We start from the raw sequence: 18,356 nt of genomic DNA on the forward strand, positions 1-18,356 counted from the left end.
TCCGATGAGCTATATAGCCCACTGGTGTATTGTTTGATGAATGTAAATAATCTTTTTGCCATTTGAAAATTTATTTGTTTCAAACATTGACTTATTTTCAGGATAGTTAAATAAAAGAAACAGTTATCTATGTTATATTAACAAAACACTGTAAATACAGAAGGTTTGTGTAGGATCGCGGTCACGCTAAAATAGGTCTACACGCATGTTTATATACATCGGTAAGCTGTTTATGGTAATACATAACGTATAGTCAAGTAAAAACATGAAATCCATATGATCACAATAGTGTTATGGGTCAGCAGACAAAGATTCAACACAATTTATTTACAATTATTGAAAGAAAAACATAGCAACATCAAGTTAATAATTTACGATAGATATACAAAATCAGTGTCTTGTGCGGGTTTAATGACCATCTAAATTCCCACACGAGGAATGTAAACTGTTACCAATCAGCTATTATATCCTAAATCAGTCTAAAATCCCAAAATATTATCCACTACTTACATGTACGAGTGCTTAATACTACAACATTTACAGTGTATTATACTGAAATGAAGATTCCAGAGTTTTTGTTTCTATAATATCTTATATGGATCTGACATAGATCGTTCTAAAAATAGAATGTCTAGAAACTTGTCTAGGTCACAGGTGTCAATCAAGTACAGATGTATTACATGACAATACATGGTCCGAATTTTTTTTTTTTCATTTCGTAAAAACGTTATTAAATCATCGCACGCATATAGTTATGAGGCTGTATAACATGTCATACATTATTTCACCTGTTTTAACCAAAATTACTTAATTCTAAATCGGTGTTTACAAACAACAGCGTCACTCTGCCATTTCAAGTGACAGTCACGTGACCAGTTCAAACTTTCAGATGATCGGTGATCTTATCTGTGTAAAGCTCTGTATTTTGTTACAATAGTACCGTGCCATATGTTTAATAGAAATAAAATACCTCATAGTAATTCGTTGTTTTACGCTCTTTCAGTCTTAAAACTAGACAGTTGCGTCTGAGTTAATACATCATGTTGGGATTCCCATGACGCGCGTGGGGCTATTTATAGACGTCTAACCCTGTATAATTTATGCGTTATCTGGAACACCTCGGACCTTTTACCGAATACATCGTGTTTTGGGTGAAAGGCCCGAAGTTTTCCGGATGATTTATATATGTACCACACTATATTTACTTTTCAAATAATATTCTCACTGCTTTCTTTTATATGCAAATGTTTTCAAGCATGTAATTAAGGGAAAGTTCATAACTTTGTAAAGTAATTAATCTGCTTCAAAGTAATGATGTACAAAAATAATACATGGACACCGGGTCATACATTTCAAACCCACAGCTGCAGTGCATTCATTGGGAATGGCTATCATTATGATTTGTAAAGATACCAAAGTCAGACATTGAAAATATAAATATAGTAAAATGAACTTCATAGTTTCAGAATATTGCTGGCAGTTGTTAGCCTCCTGATATTTTGTCGTGATAGTCACACATGTAGTCCGTCAATGAGGAAGTATCAAGTGGAAAGAAAACAGGAAGTAAACAAAATGAAAGATATTAGCATCGTTTTTTCCTGCATTATTTATGCATTAGAACACAGTTGGAATCAGCATGTTTGCATACTTTGTTATCTTTGTTTCATTTCAACATCATTGGAGTATAGCACAGAAAGGTGGCTGTGACGATAAGTATGTTTGTTTTTCTTCTGGATCTGAAATACTTCAATTCCATGTCATAATGTTTAGTGTTTGTTAGATCGATGATGATGATGATGATGGTGATGATGATGATGTATCGATTCTGATTGGTTTGATTTTGCTGATATAACTTGAACCACAAAATGTAAGGTGACTCTAATGATGAAAAATGACCCTAACCTTTTCAGAATGATAGGCGTATCAACTGAAAATTATCAATATATATCTAGCATTGCTATGCAACAATGCGTTCCATTTATTGGTACATGTATAATTTTCCATGCAGTATATGGCTAATACTTGATCTTTCAATAACAAACATTGAAGTGATGTCTACAATCATGGAACTTCACAATTTTTAATTACATACGAAATTCCAGATCATATCCCGATAACAAATATAGATATTGCAAGTACCCTTAAAATGTTTTCTAGCGAAAACCACGTGTAGTGATTTGCATTCATACATGTAGTCGGATTTGTAGACATACCTTTTATGAGGTGTAGACAGTTGTGTATAAACTTAATAATTGCTAGTGAATGGGTTATTTTGGTCATTTTAGCCGGAATTTCCTGGCCTCAATAATTGAAATTGCAACAATCGATCATGCGTTAGTATGACGGAATTATGCAGTTCATGTTACCAGACTCCGCCATTGAAGACTAGTTAAACTATATCTAACAACAGCTTTAAGATTAATTCGTATCATTGATTGATGTCGATGAGATGTAAATGAGTGTAATTCGTTTATCCGATTTAGTGGAAACTGCGATAATCACGAATCACTGACCAAAATCCGTCATTGATGGGAAAGAGTGTGGTGAACGGACACCTTTGGTTTTCGGAGATGATTTGACTTTTATTGAATGATAAAATCGACTATAACAAGAAGTGTTGCAAATGGTCAAGACAAGTCGCTGGCATTTAACAATGACTGCAATATATGTACGTGAGCCATAGACATGTCTTTCTAACAGAAAGTTTCTATTCTAGGTGAGGTAAAACTGTTTTACAACAGAGTTGTTTATATATTACTTGAAATATGTAGGTGTTTCATTTTAAGTCTTATTGATAGAGTTATAGTGAGATACACTGTAATAATGGATATGAAATATTTGTAGTTCCTCAGTATTAAGAGTTATTCATGCATTTGATCTGGACCTTACAATTTAAACTCAACAAGGGACATAATCTGTTTTAAATAATAACATTCGAGTTTCATATCTTAATCCAATGATATAAATCTGGCAGCAAAATTTTAATGTTCACAAGCTTAAATGTTGTTTCTCATTCTAATAGCTCAGTGCATGACATACGTAACAATCTATTACTTTCTTGGTGGAGCGGTAGAGAAGTGAATGGCATTTGTTTTTATTGAGTACACTAAAATTATTGATTACAAATTTGACAGAACTTTTGTTTTAATTCTCTTGACAGTCGTTTATGAAACATTGCCGATCTCGATCAATATGTTCTTATACATACGCACAGTAACTTGTTCCCACGTCGGAAAGATACGTGCTACCCTGTTAGATTCCAATATATACATAAAGGTTGCGTCATCACACTAAGTTGTTTTCATAGCAGCTAACCAATCCCGTTTCAGATAAACGTACACTTGTGCATGGGTAAGCTGATTTTCCCAATAGCACCGGGGCTGTGCTAGAGCCCTTCAGCTCGTACTCGCGTTGCAATCGTACGGAGAGAGTTCAATGGCGTAGCTAAGTTTGAAATGTTTGTAAGCAGGGGGTCTAGGGGGTGGCAGACCCCGAGAAATTGAGTATATTTTTCGTAATATGTAATAAAAATTTAACGAAAATACTTGTAAGCACGTGCATATAGTGTTACTGTGTAGCTATGCCACTGGAGTTTAAACTTTTTTATCATGACGTAATGTGACTTGTATGCTCTACCCAACTAACTCTGCTTTCTACGTGGATTAGAGTGGTAGCGACATGTCTTTCTTGCAAGGATACTGTGCACACATGTGTATGTTTTCAAATAATGGATGTGATTGGTTGGAGTATTCAGGGGCGGATCCAGGAATTGTGGTTACGGGGGACGCCACTTTATGAGGCAGGGGGATCTGGGCGACGCCCTGGTGGGGGCCCAAGATGTGAAGCCCCCGGAATTCTTCTATTTAGTCATTTGTACTATATTCTATCATTTTTAATGAGGTGAAATTAATTAAATAAAGCATTTTTTAAAGGGGTTTTGCAAAAAATTAAATTCTCCCAATAAAATAGTTCAAAAAATCAAAAGCTTTTGTCATCTATTTCTTTGGAAGTGGGGAAAAGTATTGCTTCTTTGATGATTTAGTACTCTTTTTAAACAAAAGTCCACGATTTACCTTAAATTTGTCACTGGTACTATATATGGGAGTATGAAAGAACATTGACATATTTACATATTAGATGTATTTCGGGGTTTTTTAGCTAATGTGCACGTTTTGAGTGGCATAGTGTGCCACTCTGGGAGTCATAGAATTATAGTAATCTCGGATGTCATTTTCATTTAAATCCTTGCAGATTGATGGATTGTACATGTATATTGTTTAACGTCTCTCTCTCGATAATTTTTCACTCATATGGAGACTTTTAAACCTTAATTGATAACGGGAGGATATTTAAAATTAAAACATAATCGTGATCAATACATTGTTTGGTATTTTGCAGCACGTTGAATTATTGCGATATTGTTGACTTATTTTTGGGACAATTTGATAAAGGTTTTCCTTATGTTTACATTTTATTTTTAGTAGGAATGGATGTTGTTCTGGCACAATTTGGAATGAAACGCTCGGCAAATGCACAGGTTTGTTGTAGATCCTATAGGTTGTTAAAATGACGTAATTTACCTGGTATGTCACAGAAAAAAATCATAAATTGTTTACTTTGTGGAAGTCACATCAACAACTGCATCGATTCATCCAAAGTTTCAGTAATTACGAGTACATGTAAGTATGGAGTTGTTCATCGAGACTTCTGGTGCCGCATGACACATCCATGCTATGTCATCCAGAGCATTTCCAGATTATGTATTTGTTATAAAAAAAACTGACATCATTGATTCATCAGATTCCTTAATATTATGCAATGTTGACACTCATTCGCAATTACGTATTAAATCAAAGTAGAGTTTGCACTCATGGGAGGTGTTGAAAGATAAGAAAATACTCTTTGTATATAATTAGTTTGTATGTAATTATCAAAGTATTTCTGTGGGTTTGTTTTAAATGTCTTATTCATTCTTTTTCATAAAGTTCACATTTAGGCAGTTAAAGTTGGTTCAATGAATTCATATATTTATTCAATTATCATTTCCGTCAATATTCTCAACCGTTTCAATAGAAATACCGTATTTATAAATCACGATTCATACGTGCATTGTTCACAACTCCTGCGCATCCATGAGGAAATGGCTACCATCGAATTGGAATTTTTAAAGATATCAAAAGCAAAAAGATTTGGGATGTACATGTTATCTTTTATGCATAGTTTGGAAATCTTGCATTGCTTGAGCTCGTTAACGCAAAACAGGACTATGTTTCACTCCCCATCAATCCTTACAACGGTTTCCGTAATTCAAGGGTACAACTACATATCAAAAATGCTGTGGTGAGTTTCTGAACCAGATAAAACTGGTTTAAATGATATAGGATAATGGATTATAAAAGTTATGAAACAATAAAGAAAACATGATTACAGCCGATTAGATTTGTTATAACAATGAATTCATGATAACGAATTGGAAATTGACTGTTGATGGATTCTAAGTGGAATTCTCTGTCGATCCCTTTCGACGCATGTTGATTCTGATGCACTTTAACAAAAGATCAAGGTAATTCCGAAGCAAATAGTTTGTGATACTTCTGTAAATAACAGTGCACAAACCAAATAAAATGTGCCAAATAAACAACATATGTATTTTGTTTCTATCCTATTGACAGGATGCATGCCCGGATACTTTGGCCAGAACTGCAATAAAACCTGTAAATATCCACGTTACGGTATGCGCTGTATGGGGAAGTGTGACTGTGAACAGGACAGATGTAACTTCAAGACCGGATGTCCCAACTATGGTTTGATTAGCATGTATTCAATGAAGGGATTTTAATAAGTATTTGTTAAAGGATACAGTGCATTGATTGTTAATAAATCAAAGAGAGCAACCTAATGAATATTACTTTTGAAACCTTGGTAGCCAAGGAGAAATAGCTTGAAGGAGTAAAACAACATGAACCTTTGTTTGCCATGGTAAAATGGAATTTTGATAATTGTGACTGAACATTTTAACAATACCACTAGAATTTTACATTTACATATGAACATTTCAGAGTCATCAACGATGTTAGAACTATCAAGCTTCATCTCTCGAGATCGAAAAAGATCTGCAGGTGTGTATGCTATGTTATCTTCGGAACCAGACATGTCGTTTTTCTGAAATGGTTAGTTTTAAGAATTCTCTTAAAATTTACATGTTTTAATAACAAAATACTTCATGTTACATTTCTTGTTACAAAAATTGCGTTCGGTGAGATGGAATGTTGTAACACATATATGTCTGCACTCAACTTCATCATCAAATAAATGATGATTTTTAAGATTCGTCAAGCAAGGATATAGTGGGTTAGGTGTTGTCAAGCTCCACAACCATCAACTGCGAATACACATGTACTGACTCAAATTTTCAAACGAAACATATCCATGATGTATTGATAGAATATATCTATAGTCAATGAAATGTATTTTAAGATAATATTTTGAATTCAATTCAAAATAACAATGAAAAAACATATTGGGGATTTTATCAAGGTTATGTTATATGCATGCTTTTTTTTTTAACTCTGCCTACTACATGTACCAGTTCATGCGTAGGGATGTGCAGCGTGAATACATGTACATACCTACACTCTTTATATTGATTTAACAGACAGAAAACTCGAGAAAATTAATATAGTAAATTACCGTGGTTAAATGATGTAACCCAATAAATCAAAGTAACTGAAAAACAATCAATAAAGTGTCCATGATGCGTTTAAAGACAGGATGCGTTTAAAGACAGGATGCGTTTAAAGACATGATGCGTTTTGCAGATAGGATACGTTTAAAGACTGGATATGCGGTTTACAGATTATGCGTTTTACAAACATGATGCGTTTACAGACATGATGCGTTTACAGACAGCATGTGTTTTGCAGACAGCATGCGTTTTACAGACATGATGCGTTTTACACAAATAATGCGTTTTGAAGACACGATGCATTTAACAGACATGATACGTTTTACAGATAGCAGCGTTTTACAGACAGGATGTGTTTTACAGGCAGCATGCGTTTTACAGATATACATCATGTCTGTAAAACGCATGCATTATGCGTTTAGAGACATGGTGCGTTTTACAGACAGCATGCGCTTTCCAGACATGATGTGTTTTACAGACAGAATGTGTTTACATATCCTATATCAAATGACAACTTTGATACCATTCATGATAATATAATGAACAATCACAAGAAAAAGGAAGATTTTAGTTTGCATTCGTTTTATGAAATTAACATTTTCTTTCTGTGGGGAAAACCAATCGATATCAGAAGAACAAGAGAGACTCGTCGGCGGGATCGTATCAAGTGAAATCAGAAAGTTCAACATTGTAAAAGTATCTTGATACCAACATGCAGCTAAAGTAACTGTGTCTTTTCTATGTACTATCCCAGCTGTCAGTGTTGACATTCAGGAGAATCTAACGTGGAATGAGAGTGTAAACGTTCTTGTGATGGATGCTTGGAATGAAAATGTTCTGATTTTAAGGAGTAGATAAAATGATTAAACAAATCTTGTGTTTTATTTTCAGATTCTTGTTAATAAATATAAACAGCTCACCCCAATTACCTTTGGATTATTGTATCTGTTTTTGTCAGATGCACGCACTGTATGAATATCTGTAGTCCTGCTCCATTAATCAGTAAACTCAAAAGTTTCCCATTTTCCCATTTGCTCGATGATCAGCTACATGTAATTTGATATAAGAGCAAAGGCTTAACGGGCACGTGGAGATGCATTATGCATAAATAAAGATATCTATGATGCACACATTCACACATATACTCACAAACACACACGCGCCGCATGTACGTGTGTGTGTGTGTGTGTGTGTGTGTGTGTGTGTGTGTGTGTGTGTGTGTGTGTGTGTGTGTGTGTGTGTGTGTGCGTGCATTTTCAGTTCTTATATTTATATTAGTTGATGTGACATGGGTTTCAACAATCTCGTTAAAAGTCAGCATTTCGCATATTCCATGTTCGTTACAACGATCTAATTTACCAATACAAATTATCAGTAGGCAAAATGCTGTTTGCCATGATTCAAACTAACTGAGGCCGATTTCAACTCCGTTTGTCTGATCAAGATATAGGGATCACGGCAGTTGTGGCCGGTCGACAAGGGGTTTTTACTCCTCCTAAGCATCTGATCCCAGGTGAAAATTAAAGTTTGTTGAAATTCTGATACCCAGGGGGTAGGGTGTGGGCACAACAGATTATCAAAGTTTTACGTGTCTGCCCAACTCTGTATGGTGTGTCCCTCATAGGAGCTACGAGATTGATCACTGTTAGTTGTCTTCGCCTTTCATAATAGTGTCGAATATTTAAGAATTTTAAATTTAGAAATATTTCGTTATGTGATAGTTGAACTTATTTTGTATGGACTAGGCTCATGCATCTTCAGAAATGTGGGCATACCTATAATAAATCTATACAATTTGTAGACCTGCATATTTTTTACGTGTTATACATGTATACCGAAAATATTACCGATACCGAGGATATCTACTCCTCCCATGTACCTGATCCCATCTCGGGTATTTTCAGGGAGGTGTGTATGTATGTGTGTCTAACTCTTAAATTATTTTCTTTATAAGTCCACATAAGATGAGATTCTTATTTTTGCCACAAGTTCGGCAATAAAACAACACAACACACAAAATGAACTAGCAACGATACGCAGCAGCTTTAATGTTATAACAATACGATGTAATACATGACAGCAGGTGCATATAAGTTGGATTGTATCCATTCATTCGTGATACAAAATCAGTAATAAGGTAACATACATGTTTTTGTAACGCACTACATTGTACATGTAAGTGAACTAGGCAGCAGTTTACAATGCAGAGAACCGGGAAGACATACTGAAACATACATCTACATTTATTGAATTCATCTGTAATAAATCTATCAATACATATGGAAATTTAAATAATATGAATCACATCGTTGCTTAAAATAATTAAAGTTCAAGATTGTTAGACACATAAAATTGTTCTTTGAGTGGATTGGTAATGCATCCATCTTTCGCCAGTCCCGTCAATGACTCTTAAAAATTCCACGAACCACACAAACCGTAACTACACCAGATTGCAAATTATGTAGTATATACACCTAAATGTGTTTGACAGTTCCTGTAAACGCTTTGATGAAAATCTGCATTTTAGTATAGGACAGAAGTTTACCAATCACGTATCTCGAAACCATTCTCAATAACTTCAACATCAGGTTTTTTTTTAATTTGTAAACACAATGTTAAACATTAAATTGATGTAACAAACCATCATAAAACCCAAATGGGATATCCCATATGAATTCACACTTAAAGAACATGCCACACAAATCTTTATCAATTATCAGAATTTGTATCAAACGACAAATTTCAAATATTATTTCCAGCTTTCATGTCAAATAAATGACAGGACGTACAAAATGTGCAATTAACTAAATTCATGTCAAATGACAGAACTGCATATAGGATAATACTGGAAATGAAAATAAACAATTAAGATTCATACCAGAAAGAAATGATTGAATAGTAGAAAAACTTTGATCTCTCCCAAAAGCATTCTCTGAAACCAAGCATAAGAAATTGCAAGCATTCTACATTTTAAATCTTCTATACTGAAAATACTAGATTTCAATTTTCCAGATGGGTAACATTCGTTCCCAACAGGACGATTTCTCCAGTTTACAATATGTGCTTTGATAATATTTCAAATTGAAATAAACCAAAAAGACGAAGATTTTTACAAAGGAACTACATCTACATGCGTGCAAAATCCTTTACATGTAAATATGTATTCTAAAACTCTACCAATCAAATAAATTGAACGAACTATCCAGCCATTTTTCCATTTCAAGGTAAAATTATAAAGTGCAAAGGAGCAACATTTTCAACTTTTGCATTATAATCACAAGTAAAAACATATATGCCGTAAGGACCTCATGCACGAGAAATTTCATCAAATAGACTTTGAGTTGTCTCCCAATCATTAAAATCAACAATATGACTTAGATAATCTGCTTGATCATTCATCTCTCTGAAAACCCATTCTATCTGTAAACGGATTTTATATTCTAGACAATTTAAAAAAAAAATCGTTGCAATTTCTTGTCATTTCAAAATCCCCTTCCTTACAATAGACACAACATTCATATTATTTGTGAACCATTTAATATATAATAATATATTATTATTTTTATGTTCCCCAAACAAAGTTTGGGAACATATTGTTTTTACTCTGTTTCTTATTATTATTATCATTATTATTATGTTCCCCAAACAAACTTTGGGAACATATTGTTTTTACTCTGTTTCTTATTATGTCTCCGAACACAAAGTGTCGGAGACATATTGTTTTTGCTCCGTTTCTTATTATTATGTCTCCGAACACAAAATGTCGGAAACATATTGTTATGGCATGTCAAACATTGCAATATTTGATCTTTTCCATTTGCATCGTATAATTTTCCATTTGTATTCTATATTTTCCATTTGCATTGTATAATTTTTCATTTGCATTGTATAATTTCCATTTGTATTGTATGTTTTTCCATTTGTATTTTATATTTTCCATTTGTATTGTATAATTTTCCATTTGTATTCTATATTTTCCATTTGTATTATATAATTTTTTCGTTTGCATTATATAATTTCCATTTGCATTGCAAAATCTTTCATTTGTATTGCATCCGAGAGATTGTTTATTTTAATTTGTTACGAAGGATTTCATTAGTTTAGGTCCCACTTATATTTAGCCGTCACCAGCTGCAGGTGACGTACCACAAATAGACTTACTATGCTACATGTACGGGCACAGTGGCGTAGCAGTGGGGGTTCAACGCCTGTTGTAACACGGGATGTCTGCTTTTAAGGTCACATTATCCGAAAGATCCGTGATTTTCACTTTTAGATAGCAATGCGTACGGGAAAGTATTAACTATATTTACGTCTGAGGTTTGATGCAGCAATGACACGAGTATAACTCGAACATGCGACTTCACGGTTACGAACCAAAGGATATATCACCGAACTACCGCGATCGGTTCCATTATAAGGACTAGTTGAACATACATGTAGTTAGCAATGAGGAATCTTGCGCCGGGAGACCCCCTCCCTCCCTTCACAAATATGATATTTTGTATATAGATGTCGAAAAAAGCATGCATATACGTTTTATTTTATCAGAACGCACTTGTTCCAGGGGCGGATCGGGGAATTGCGGTTACGGGGGCGCCACTTTATGAAGCAGGGGTCTGGGGGCCGCCTCAAGACCGCCAGTGGGTCCAGGGCAAAGCCTTGGTAGGAGTCCAGGAGACGAAGCTCCTGGATTTTACAGGGCTTGAAATATGTCATTTTTAATAAAGTGTAAAATGACGCCAATTTTAAGGGTTTCTGGAAAAATGAAGTTATCTCAATAAAGTAAACAAGAAATCATTTTGTCATTTATTTCTCCGGGAATGGAAGAAACTATTGCTTCTTTTATCGCTTAATACATTTTTCTAAACATGAGACCAAGATTTACCTTAAATTTGAAAATTTTAAGCTACACCCCTTAAATCCGCCACTGACTTCGCACCCCTCCCCCCTCTTGCAACTCCCCCTCCTTCACCAAGGTTTTGCACTGGACTTACTAGGGATCTTAAGACAGTCCACAGACATCCAGCAGTTTACTGCATCCTTTCGTTCAGAATCATCTAGATCAGTCAGTGGTTAAATAGGAGACTAGTTTGAATATGCTGATCACATTAGACGCATAGAAGCGATCAATTAATTGGGTGGGGGGGGGGGGGGTACGCCATTACACTTAGCAAATACGGTACATTCCTCCGAAACGTGGCTCCTGAACTTTACCTCTTCAACATCTCGCGCATTACCAAATTCGATAAACGATAACTTAAGATTAATCCATTGAATAGTTGTAACAAACCAAACTCGATGTGGACCCATGGGTCGAATTAAGTCCCCTGAATCTACTTTGAATTCTGACTAAATAAAAATGTGCATGCTTTTCTGGACAGTTCTATTTTTTAAAAAATGATCGGGGGGGGGGGGATTCGCCATTACTAGAGCTAACTACGTATTTTAAAAAATAACTAGTCCTGCATGGACCTGGTCGCGGTAGCTCAGTATATCGCTTGGTTTGTGGGCGAGAGGTCGTGAGTTCGAGAACCGTTACTGTCATTGCCGCATCAAACCTTTGACATAAACAAAGACAGTGATTGCTCCTTTGCCAAATACTCGGCATTTAAAGGTGAGAATCACGGGTCTTTCCGTAACGACCTTAAAAACAGATGCACAGGCGTTGGCACTAGAAAGAACCGTCATTGGTACGGCCCTGTGTGCTAAGCACGTCTACAGATGTGGTACGTCAGTGACGCTAACTAATGAAATCCTTCGTAACAAATCAAAATAAACATTCCCTGGATACAATACAAATGAAAAATTTTACAATGCAAATGGAAAATATAGAATACAAATGGAAAATTATACAATACAAATGGAAAATATAGAATACAAATGGAAAATTATACAATACAAATGGAAAATATAGAATACAAATGGAAAATTATACAATACAAATGGAAATTATACAATGCAAATGAAAAATTATACAATACAAATGGAAAAGATCAAATATTGCAACGTTTGACATGCCATATATTGTTTTTGCTCCGTTTCTTAATATGTCTCCGAACACAAAGTGTCGGAGACATATTGTTTTAGCTCCGTTTCTTATTTTTCTTATTATTATGTTTCCGAACACAAAATGTCGGAGACATATTGTTTTTATTATTATTATTATTTTCTTCTTATTTTTCCTCTTCTTTAGTGAGAAATTTGTCCGCGCGATTTTATGAACATGCTTCGACTGATCCACTTCAAACTTTGTAAGCTGGTAGGGGGTCATTAGGAGGGGTGCAATCAACTTTTCAAATTTTCAAAATGGCCGCCGTTTCAAGATGGCGGCAAAAAAACGACAAAAACTCAAGGTTGTCGGATTTCAACGAAATTCTATTTTAAGAGTCATTTGGTGACCCCGAGTCCATTTCCACCATCAAAATTTATTTTTGAGCCGCCATTTTCAAAATCATGGCCAAAAATCAAGTCCGTCGGAATTCAGCCAAATTTAGTTTCTAGGGTTCTTTGAGGATCCTGGGTGCATTTCTGGCATCAAAAACCATTTTTGACATGGGGAGGTGTTCGGAGACATTTGTGTTGGCATCCCAACACAGTTATAGCTCGTTATTAGGGTCTTCCGTCTTCAGCGGAAGACCCTTCTATTATTCTATTGTTGATTTTTCACTTTTCTTATTATTAGGGTCTTCCGTCTTCAGCGGAAGACCCTTCTATTATTCTATTGTTGATTTTTCACTTTTCTTATTATTATTATTATTATTCTTTTTTTTTTCTCCTTACCGATTTTTGTGCAGAAGATTTCTCGGAGATGGCTGGATCGATTTGCTTCAAATTCTCAGGATTGATGCGTTGCCATTTGAAGTTTGTACCGCCGTTTCAATTTTTGAAAAATCACTTCCGCTTGGAAGTTATCCCCCTTTTATCGATTTTCAGATGACCATTTTGTCCAGACAAAAATTCAAAAACGATAAAAGCTAGAGTGCTGAAATTTTCAGTGATGTTAGACGACATGTTGTAGTTGTGCACCTGTGTTTTAAAAATTTCCGGAAGTGCCTAGTATGGAAGCTCGGTAGGGGTCGAAAATGGAGTTTTAAAAAGTGTCCAATTTTTTTCCACGTTTTGAATCATAACTTTTTACTCGTAAATATTTTGTTTAGACATATATAACAAAACTTGTACAGTGTATTGAGATCTTTCGTGCCATATCAAGAAATGGGCCCATGGGCCTCATGGCTCGCCTGAACCATTGAATTTCTGTTACAATGATTAACTTTTTTCTCACGAAACTTTTGATAAGACATGTAGAATAAAAGTTGTTCAGTTTTGCAAGTTCTATCTAATGATATCTAAAAATAGGCCTCCGGGCGTCATGGCTTGCCTGAACAGTCGAATTTGTATCGCAATTAATAACATTAATAACTTTTTCCTCGAGAAACTTTTGACAAGACATGTAGAACAAAAGTTGTTCAGTTTCACAAGCGTGAACTAACGATGTTAAGAAATAGGCCTGCGGGTCCCATGGCTCACCTGAACAGTTGGGTTATTGTTGTAATCTATAATATTTTTGTAAAGAAACTTTTAATAAGACATCTATAACGAAAGTTGTTCAGATTTGCAAGATCTTTCGAACAACATTATGAAAAAGGCCAACGGGCCTCATACCTCGCCTGAAGAGTTTGATTAGTGTCACAATCAATAACTTTTTTCTGGAGAAACTTTTAATAAGACATGTAGAACAAAAGTTCTTCAGTTTCGCAAGCGTTAACTAACGATGTTAAGAAATAGGCCTGCGGGTCTCATGGCTCACCTGATCAGTTGGGTTATTGTTGCAATCTATAACATTTTTGTCAAGAAACTTTTAATAAGACATCTAGAACAAAAGTTGTTCAGTTTTGCAAGATCTTTCCAACAACATCATGAAAAAAGCGAACGGACCTCATGGCTCGCCTGAACAGTTTGTTAGTGTCACAATTACTAACTTTTTTCTCGAGAATCTTTTGATAAGACATGTGGAACAAAAGTTTTCAGTTTTGCAAGATCTTTCGAACGATATCAAGAAAAAGGCCCACGGGCCATATGACTCGCCTTAACAGTCTGATAAATGTCGCATAACTTTATACTCGTAAATATTTTGTTTAGACATATATAACAAAAGTTGTACAGTTTATTGAGGTCTTTCGTGCCGTATCCAGAAATGGGCCAATGGGTCTCATGGCTCGCCTGAACCATTGAATTTCTGTTACAATGATTAACTTTTTCCTTACGAAACTTTGATAAAACATGTAGAATAAAAGTTGTTCAGTTTTGCAAGTTCTATTTAATGATATAAAAAAGGCCTCCGTGCGTCATGGCTCGCCTGAACAGTGGAATTTGTATCAAAATTAATAACATTAATAACTTTTTTCTCGAGAAACTTTTGACAAGACATGTAGAACAAAAGTTGTTCAGTTTCGCAAGCGTTAACTAACGATGTTAAGAAATAGGCCTGCGGGTCTCATGGCTCACCTGAACAGTTGGGTTATTGTTGCAATCTATAACATTTTAGTCAAGAAACTTTTAATGAGACATCAAGAAAAAGGCCCACGGGCCTTATGACTCGCCTTAACAATCTGATAAATGTCGCAATCAATAACTTTTTTCTCAAGAAAATTTTGATGGGACATGTAGAGCAAAATTTGTTCAGTTTTGCGAGATATATCTAGAATGATATATATAAAAAAAAAAAATAGGCCTCCGCGCGATCAGTCGAATTTGTATCGCAGTAAATAACATTATTAACTTTTTTCTCGAAAAAAGGCTGACCTCTTTAATTAGTGGCCGAGAGGGGCAGAGAGTCTTTAATTTATAACACTTAAATGATTAATATTTATAAAACATTACTGAAGCTAAATTGTACGTTTAGACAATATATTTGTATCATTATTTATGAACGAAAATCTCAGTCAAATTCTTATCTCATCACATCTAAAATTGGAAGGAAAACCCACTCGTTGCTCACAACGAGATCGCATCTAGTTATTATTCTTTTTTTTCTCCTTACCGATTTTTGTGCAGAAGATTTCTCGGAAATGGCTGGATCGATTTGCTTGAAATTTTCAGGATTGATGCGATGCCATTTGAAGTTTGTACCGCCGCTTCAATTTTTGAAAAATCACTTCCAGTTGGAAGTTATCCCCCTTTTATCGATTTTCAGATGACCATTTTGTCCAGACAAAAACTTAAAAACGGTAAAAGCTAGAGTGCTGAAATTTTCAGTGATGTTAGACGACATGTTGTAGTTGTGCACCTGGGTTTTCAAAATTTCCGGAAGTGCGTAGTATGGAAGCTCGGTAGGGGTCGAAAATGGAGTTTTAAAAAGTGTCCAATTTTTTTTCCACGTTTTAAATCATAACTTTTTACTCGTAAATATTTTGTTTATATATATTACAAAAGTTGTACAGTGTATTGAGATCTTTCGTGTCATATCGAGAAATAGGCCCATGGGCCTCATGGCTCGCCTGAACCATTGAATTTCTGTTACAATGATTAACTTTTTTCTCACGAAACTTTTGGTAAGACATGTAGAATAAAAGTTGTTCAGTTTTGCAAGATCTATTTAATGATATCTCTAAAAGGGCTCCCGGGCATCATGGCTCGTCTGAACAGTCGAATTTGTATCACAATTAATAACATTGATAACTTTTTTCTGGAGAAACTTTTGACAAGACATGTAGAACAAAAGTTGTTCAGTTTCACAAACGTTAACTAACGATGTTAAGAAATAGGCCTGCGGGTCTCATGGCTCACCTGAACAGTTGGGTTATTGTTGCAATCTATAACATTTTTGTCAAGAAACTTTTAATAAGACATCTAGAACAAAAGTTGTTCAGTTTTGCAAGATCTTTCGAACAACATCATGAAAAAGGCCAACGGGCCTCATAGCTCGCCTGAACAGTTTGATCAGTGTCACAATTACTAACTTTTTTCTCGAGAATCTTTTGATAAGACATGTAGAACAAAAGTTGTTCAGTTTTGCAAGATCTTTCAAACGATATCAAGAAAAAGGCCCACGGGCCTTATGACTCGCCTTAACAGTGATAAATGTCACATAACTTTATACTCGTAAATATTTTGTTTAGACATATATAACAAAAGTTGTACAGTTTATTGAGATCTTTCATGCCGTATCAAGAAATGGGCCAATGGGCCTCATGGCTCGCCTGAACCATTGAATTTCTGTTACAATGATTAACGTTTTTGTCACGAAACTTTGATAAAACATGTAGAATAAAAGTTGTTCAGTTTTGCAAGATCTTTCAAACGATATCAAGAAAAAGGCCCACTGGCCTTATGAATCGCCTTAACTGTCTGATAAATGTCGCATAACTCTATAATCGTAAATATTTTGTTTAGACATTTATAACAAAAGTTGTACAGTTTATTGAGATCTTTCGTGCCGTATCAAGAAATGGGCCCATGGGCCTCATGGCTTGCCTGAACCATTGAGTTTCTGTTACAATGATTAACTTTTTTCTCACGAAACTTTTGATAAGACATGTAGAATAAAAGTTGTTCAGGTTTGCAAGATCTATCTAATGATATCAAAAACTAGGCCTCAGGGCGTCATTGCTCGCCTGAACAGTCGAATTTGTATCACAATAACATTAATAACTTTTTTCTCGAGAAACATTTGACAAGACATGTTGAACAAAAGTTGTTCAGTTTCGCAAGGGTTAACTAACGATGTTAATAAATAGGCCTGTGGGTCTCATGGCTCACCTGAACAGTTGGGTTATTGTTGCAATCTATAACATTTTTGTCAAGAAACTTTTAATAAGACATCTTGAACAAAAGTTGTTCAGTTTTGCAAGATCTTTCGAACAACATTATGAAAAAGGCCAACGGGCATCATGGCTCGCCTGAACAGTTTCATCAGTGTCACAATTACTAACTTTTTTCTCGAGAATCTTTTGATAAGAAATGTAGAACAAAAGTTGTTCAGTTTTGCAAGATCTTTCAAACGATATCAAGAAAAAGGCCCACGGGCCTTATGACTCGCCTTAACAGTGATAAATGTCGCATAACGTTATACTCGTAAATATTTTGTTTAGACATATATAACAAAAGTTGTACAGTTTATTGAGATCTTTCGTGCCGTATCAAGAAATGGGCCCATGGGCCTCATGGATCGCCTGAACCATTGACTTTCTGTTACAATGATTAACTTTTTCCTCACGAAACTCTGATAAAACATGTAGAATAAAAGTTGTTCAGTTTTGCAAGATCTATCTAATGATATCAAAAATAGGCCTGCGGGCGTTATGGCTCGCCTGAACAGTGGAATTTGTATCACAATTAATAACATTAATAACTTTTTTCTCGAGAAACTTTTGATAAGACATGTAGAACAAAAGTTGTTCAGATTCGCAGGCGTTACTAACGATGTTAAGAATAAGGCCTGCGTGTCTCATGGCTCACCTGAACAGTTGGGTTATTGTTGTAATCTATAACATTTTAGTCAAGAAACTTTTAATGAGACATCTAGAGCAAAAATTGTTCAGTTTTGCAAGATGTTTCAAACAACATCATGAAAAAGGCGAACAGGCCTCATGGCTCGCCTGAAGAGTTCGATTAGTGTCACAATCAATAGCTTTTTTCTGGAGAAACTTTTGATAAAACATGTAGACCA

General features: G+C 35.1%; 1 protein-coding gene across 1 annotated transcript; it reads left to right on the forward strand.

Annotated features, from left to right (window-relative positions):
* Positions 1-1,628: 1,628 nt before the first annotated feature.
* On the forward strand, positions 1,629-7,400 carry LOC125646721 (multiple epidermal growth factor-like domains protein 6). The gene is made up of 5 exons (XM_056158854.1): positions 1,629-1,713; positions 4,482-4,537; positions 5,673-5,804; positions 6,060-6,119; positions 6,819-7,400. Exons 1-5 carry the CDS (start codon positions 1,637-1,639, stop codon positions 6,875-6,877), a joined length of 384 nt encoding a protein of 127 aa, XP_056014829.1. The 5' UTR covers positions 1,629-1,636; the 3' UTR covers positions 6,878-7,400.
* The last annotated feature ends 10,956 nt before the right edge of the window (positions 7,401-18,356 follow it).

The sequence above is a fragment of the Ostrea edulis genome, chromosome 3 (genome assembly GCF_947568905.1).
Source record: "Ostrea edulis chromosome 3, xbOstEdul1.1, whole genome shotgun sequence".
Taxonomy (NCBI): domain Eukaryota; kingdom Metazoa; phylum Mollusca; class Bivalvia; order Ostreida; family Ostreidae; genus Ostrea; species Ostrea edulis.

Excerpts from the sequence above, each read along its gene's own strand:
- LOC125646721 (XM_056158854.1), top strand. The coding sequence starts at position 1,637 with ATGTTTGCATACTTTGTTATCTTTGTTTCATTTCAACATCATTGGAGT. Across the intron at positions 1,714-4,481 it reads AAAGGTGGCTGTGACGATAA|TAGGAATGGATGTTGTTCTG; the intron begins GTATGTTTGTTT and ends TTTTATTTTTAG. Across the intron at positions 4,538-5,672 it reads AACGCTCGGCAAATGCACAG|GATGCATGCCCGGATACTTT; the intron begins GTTTGTTGTAGA and ends TCCTATTGACAG.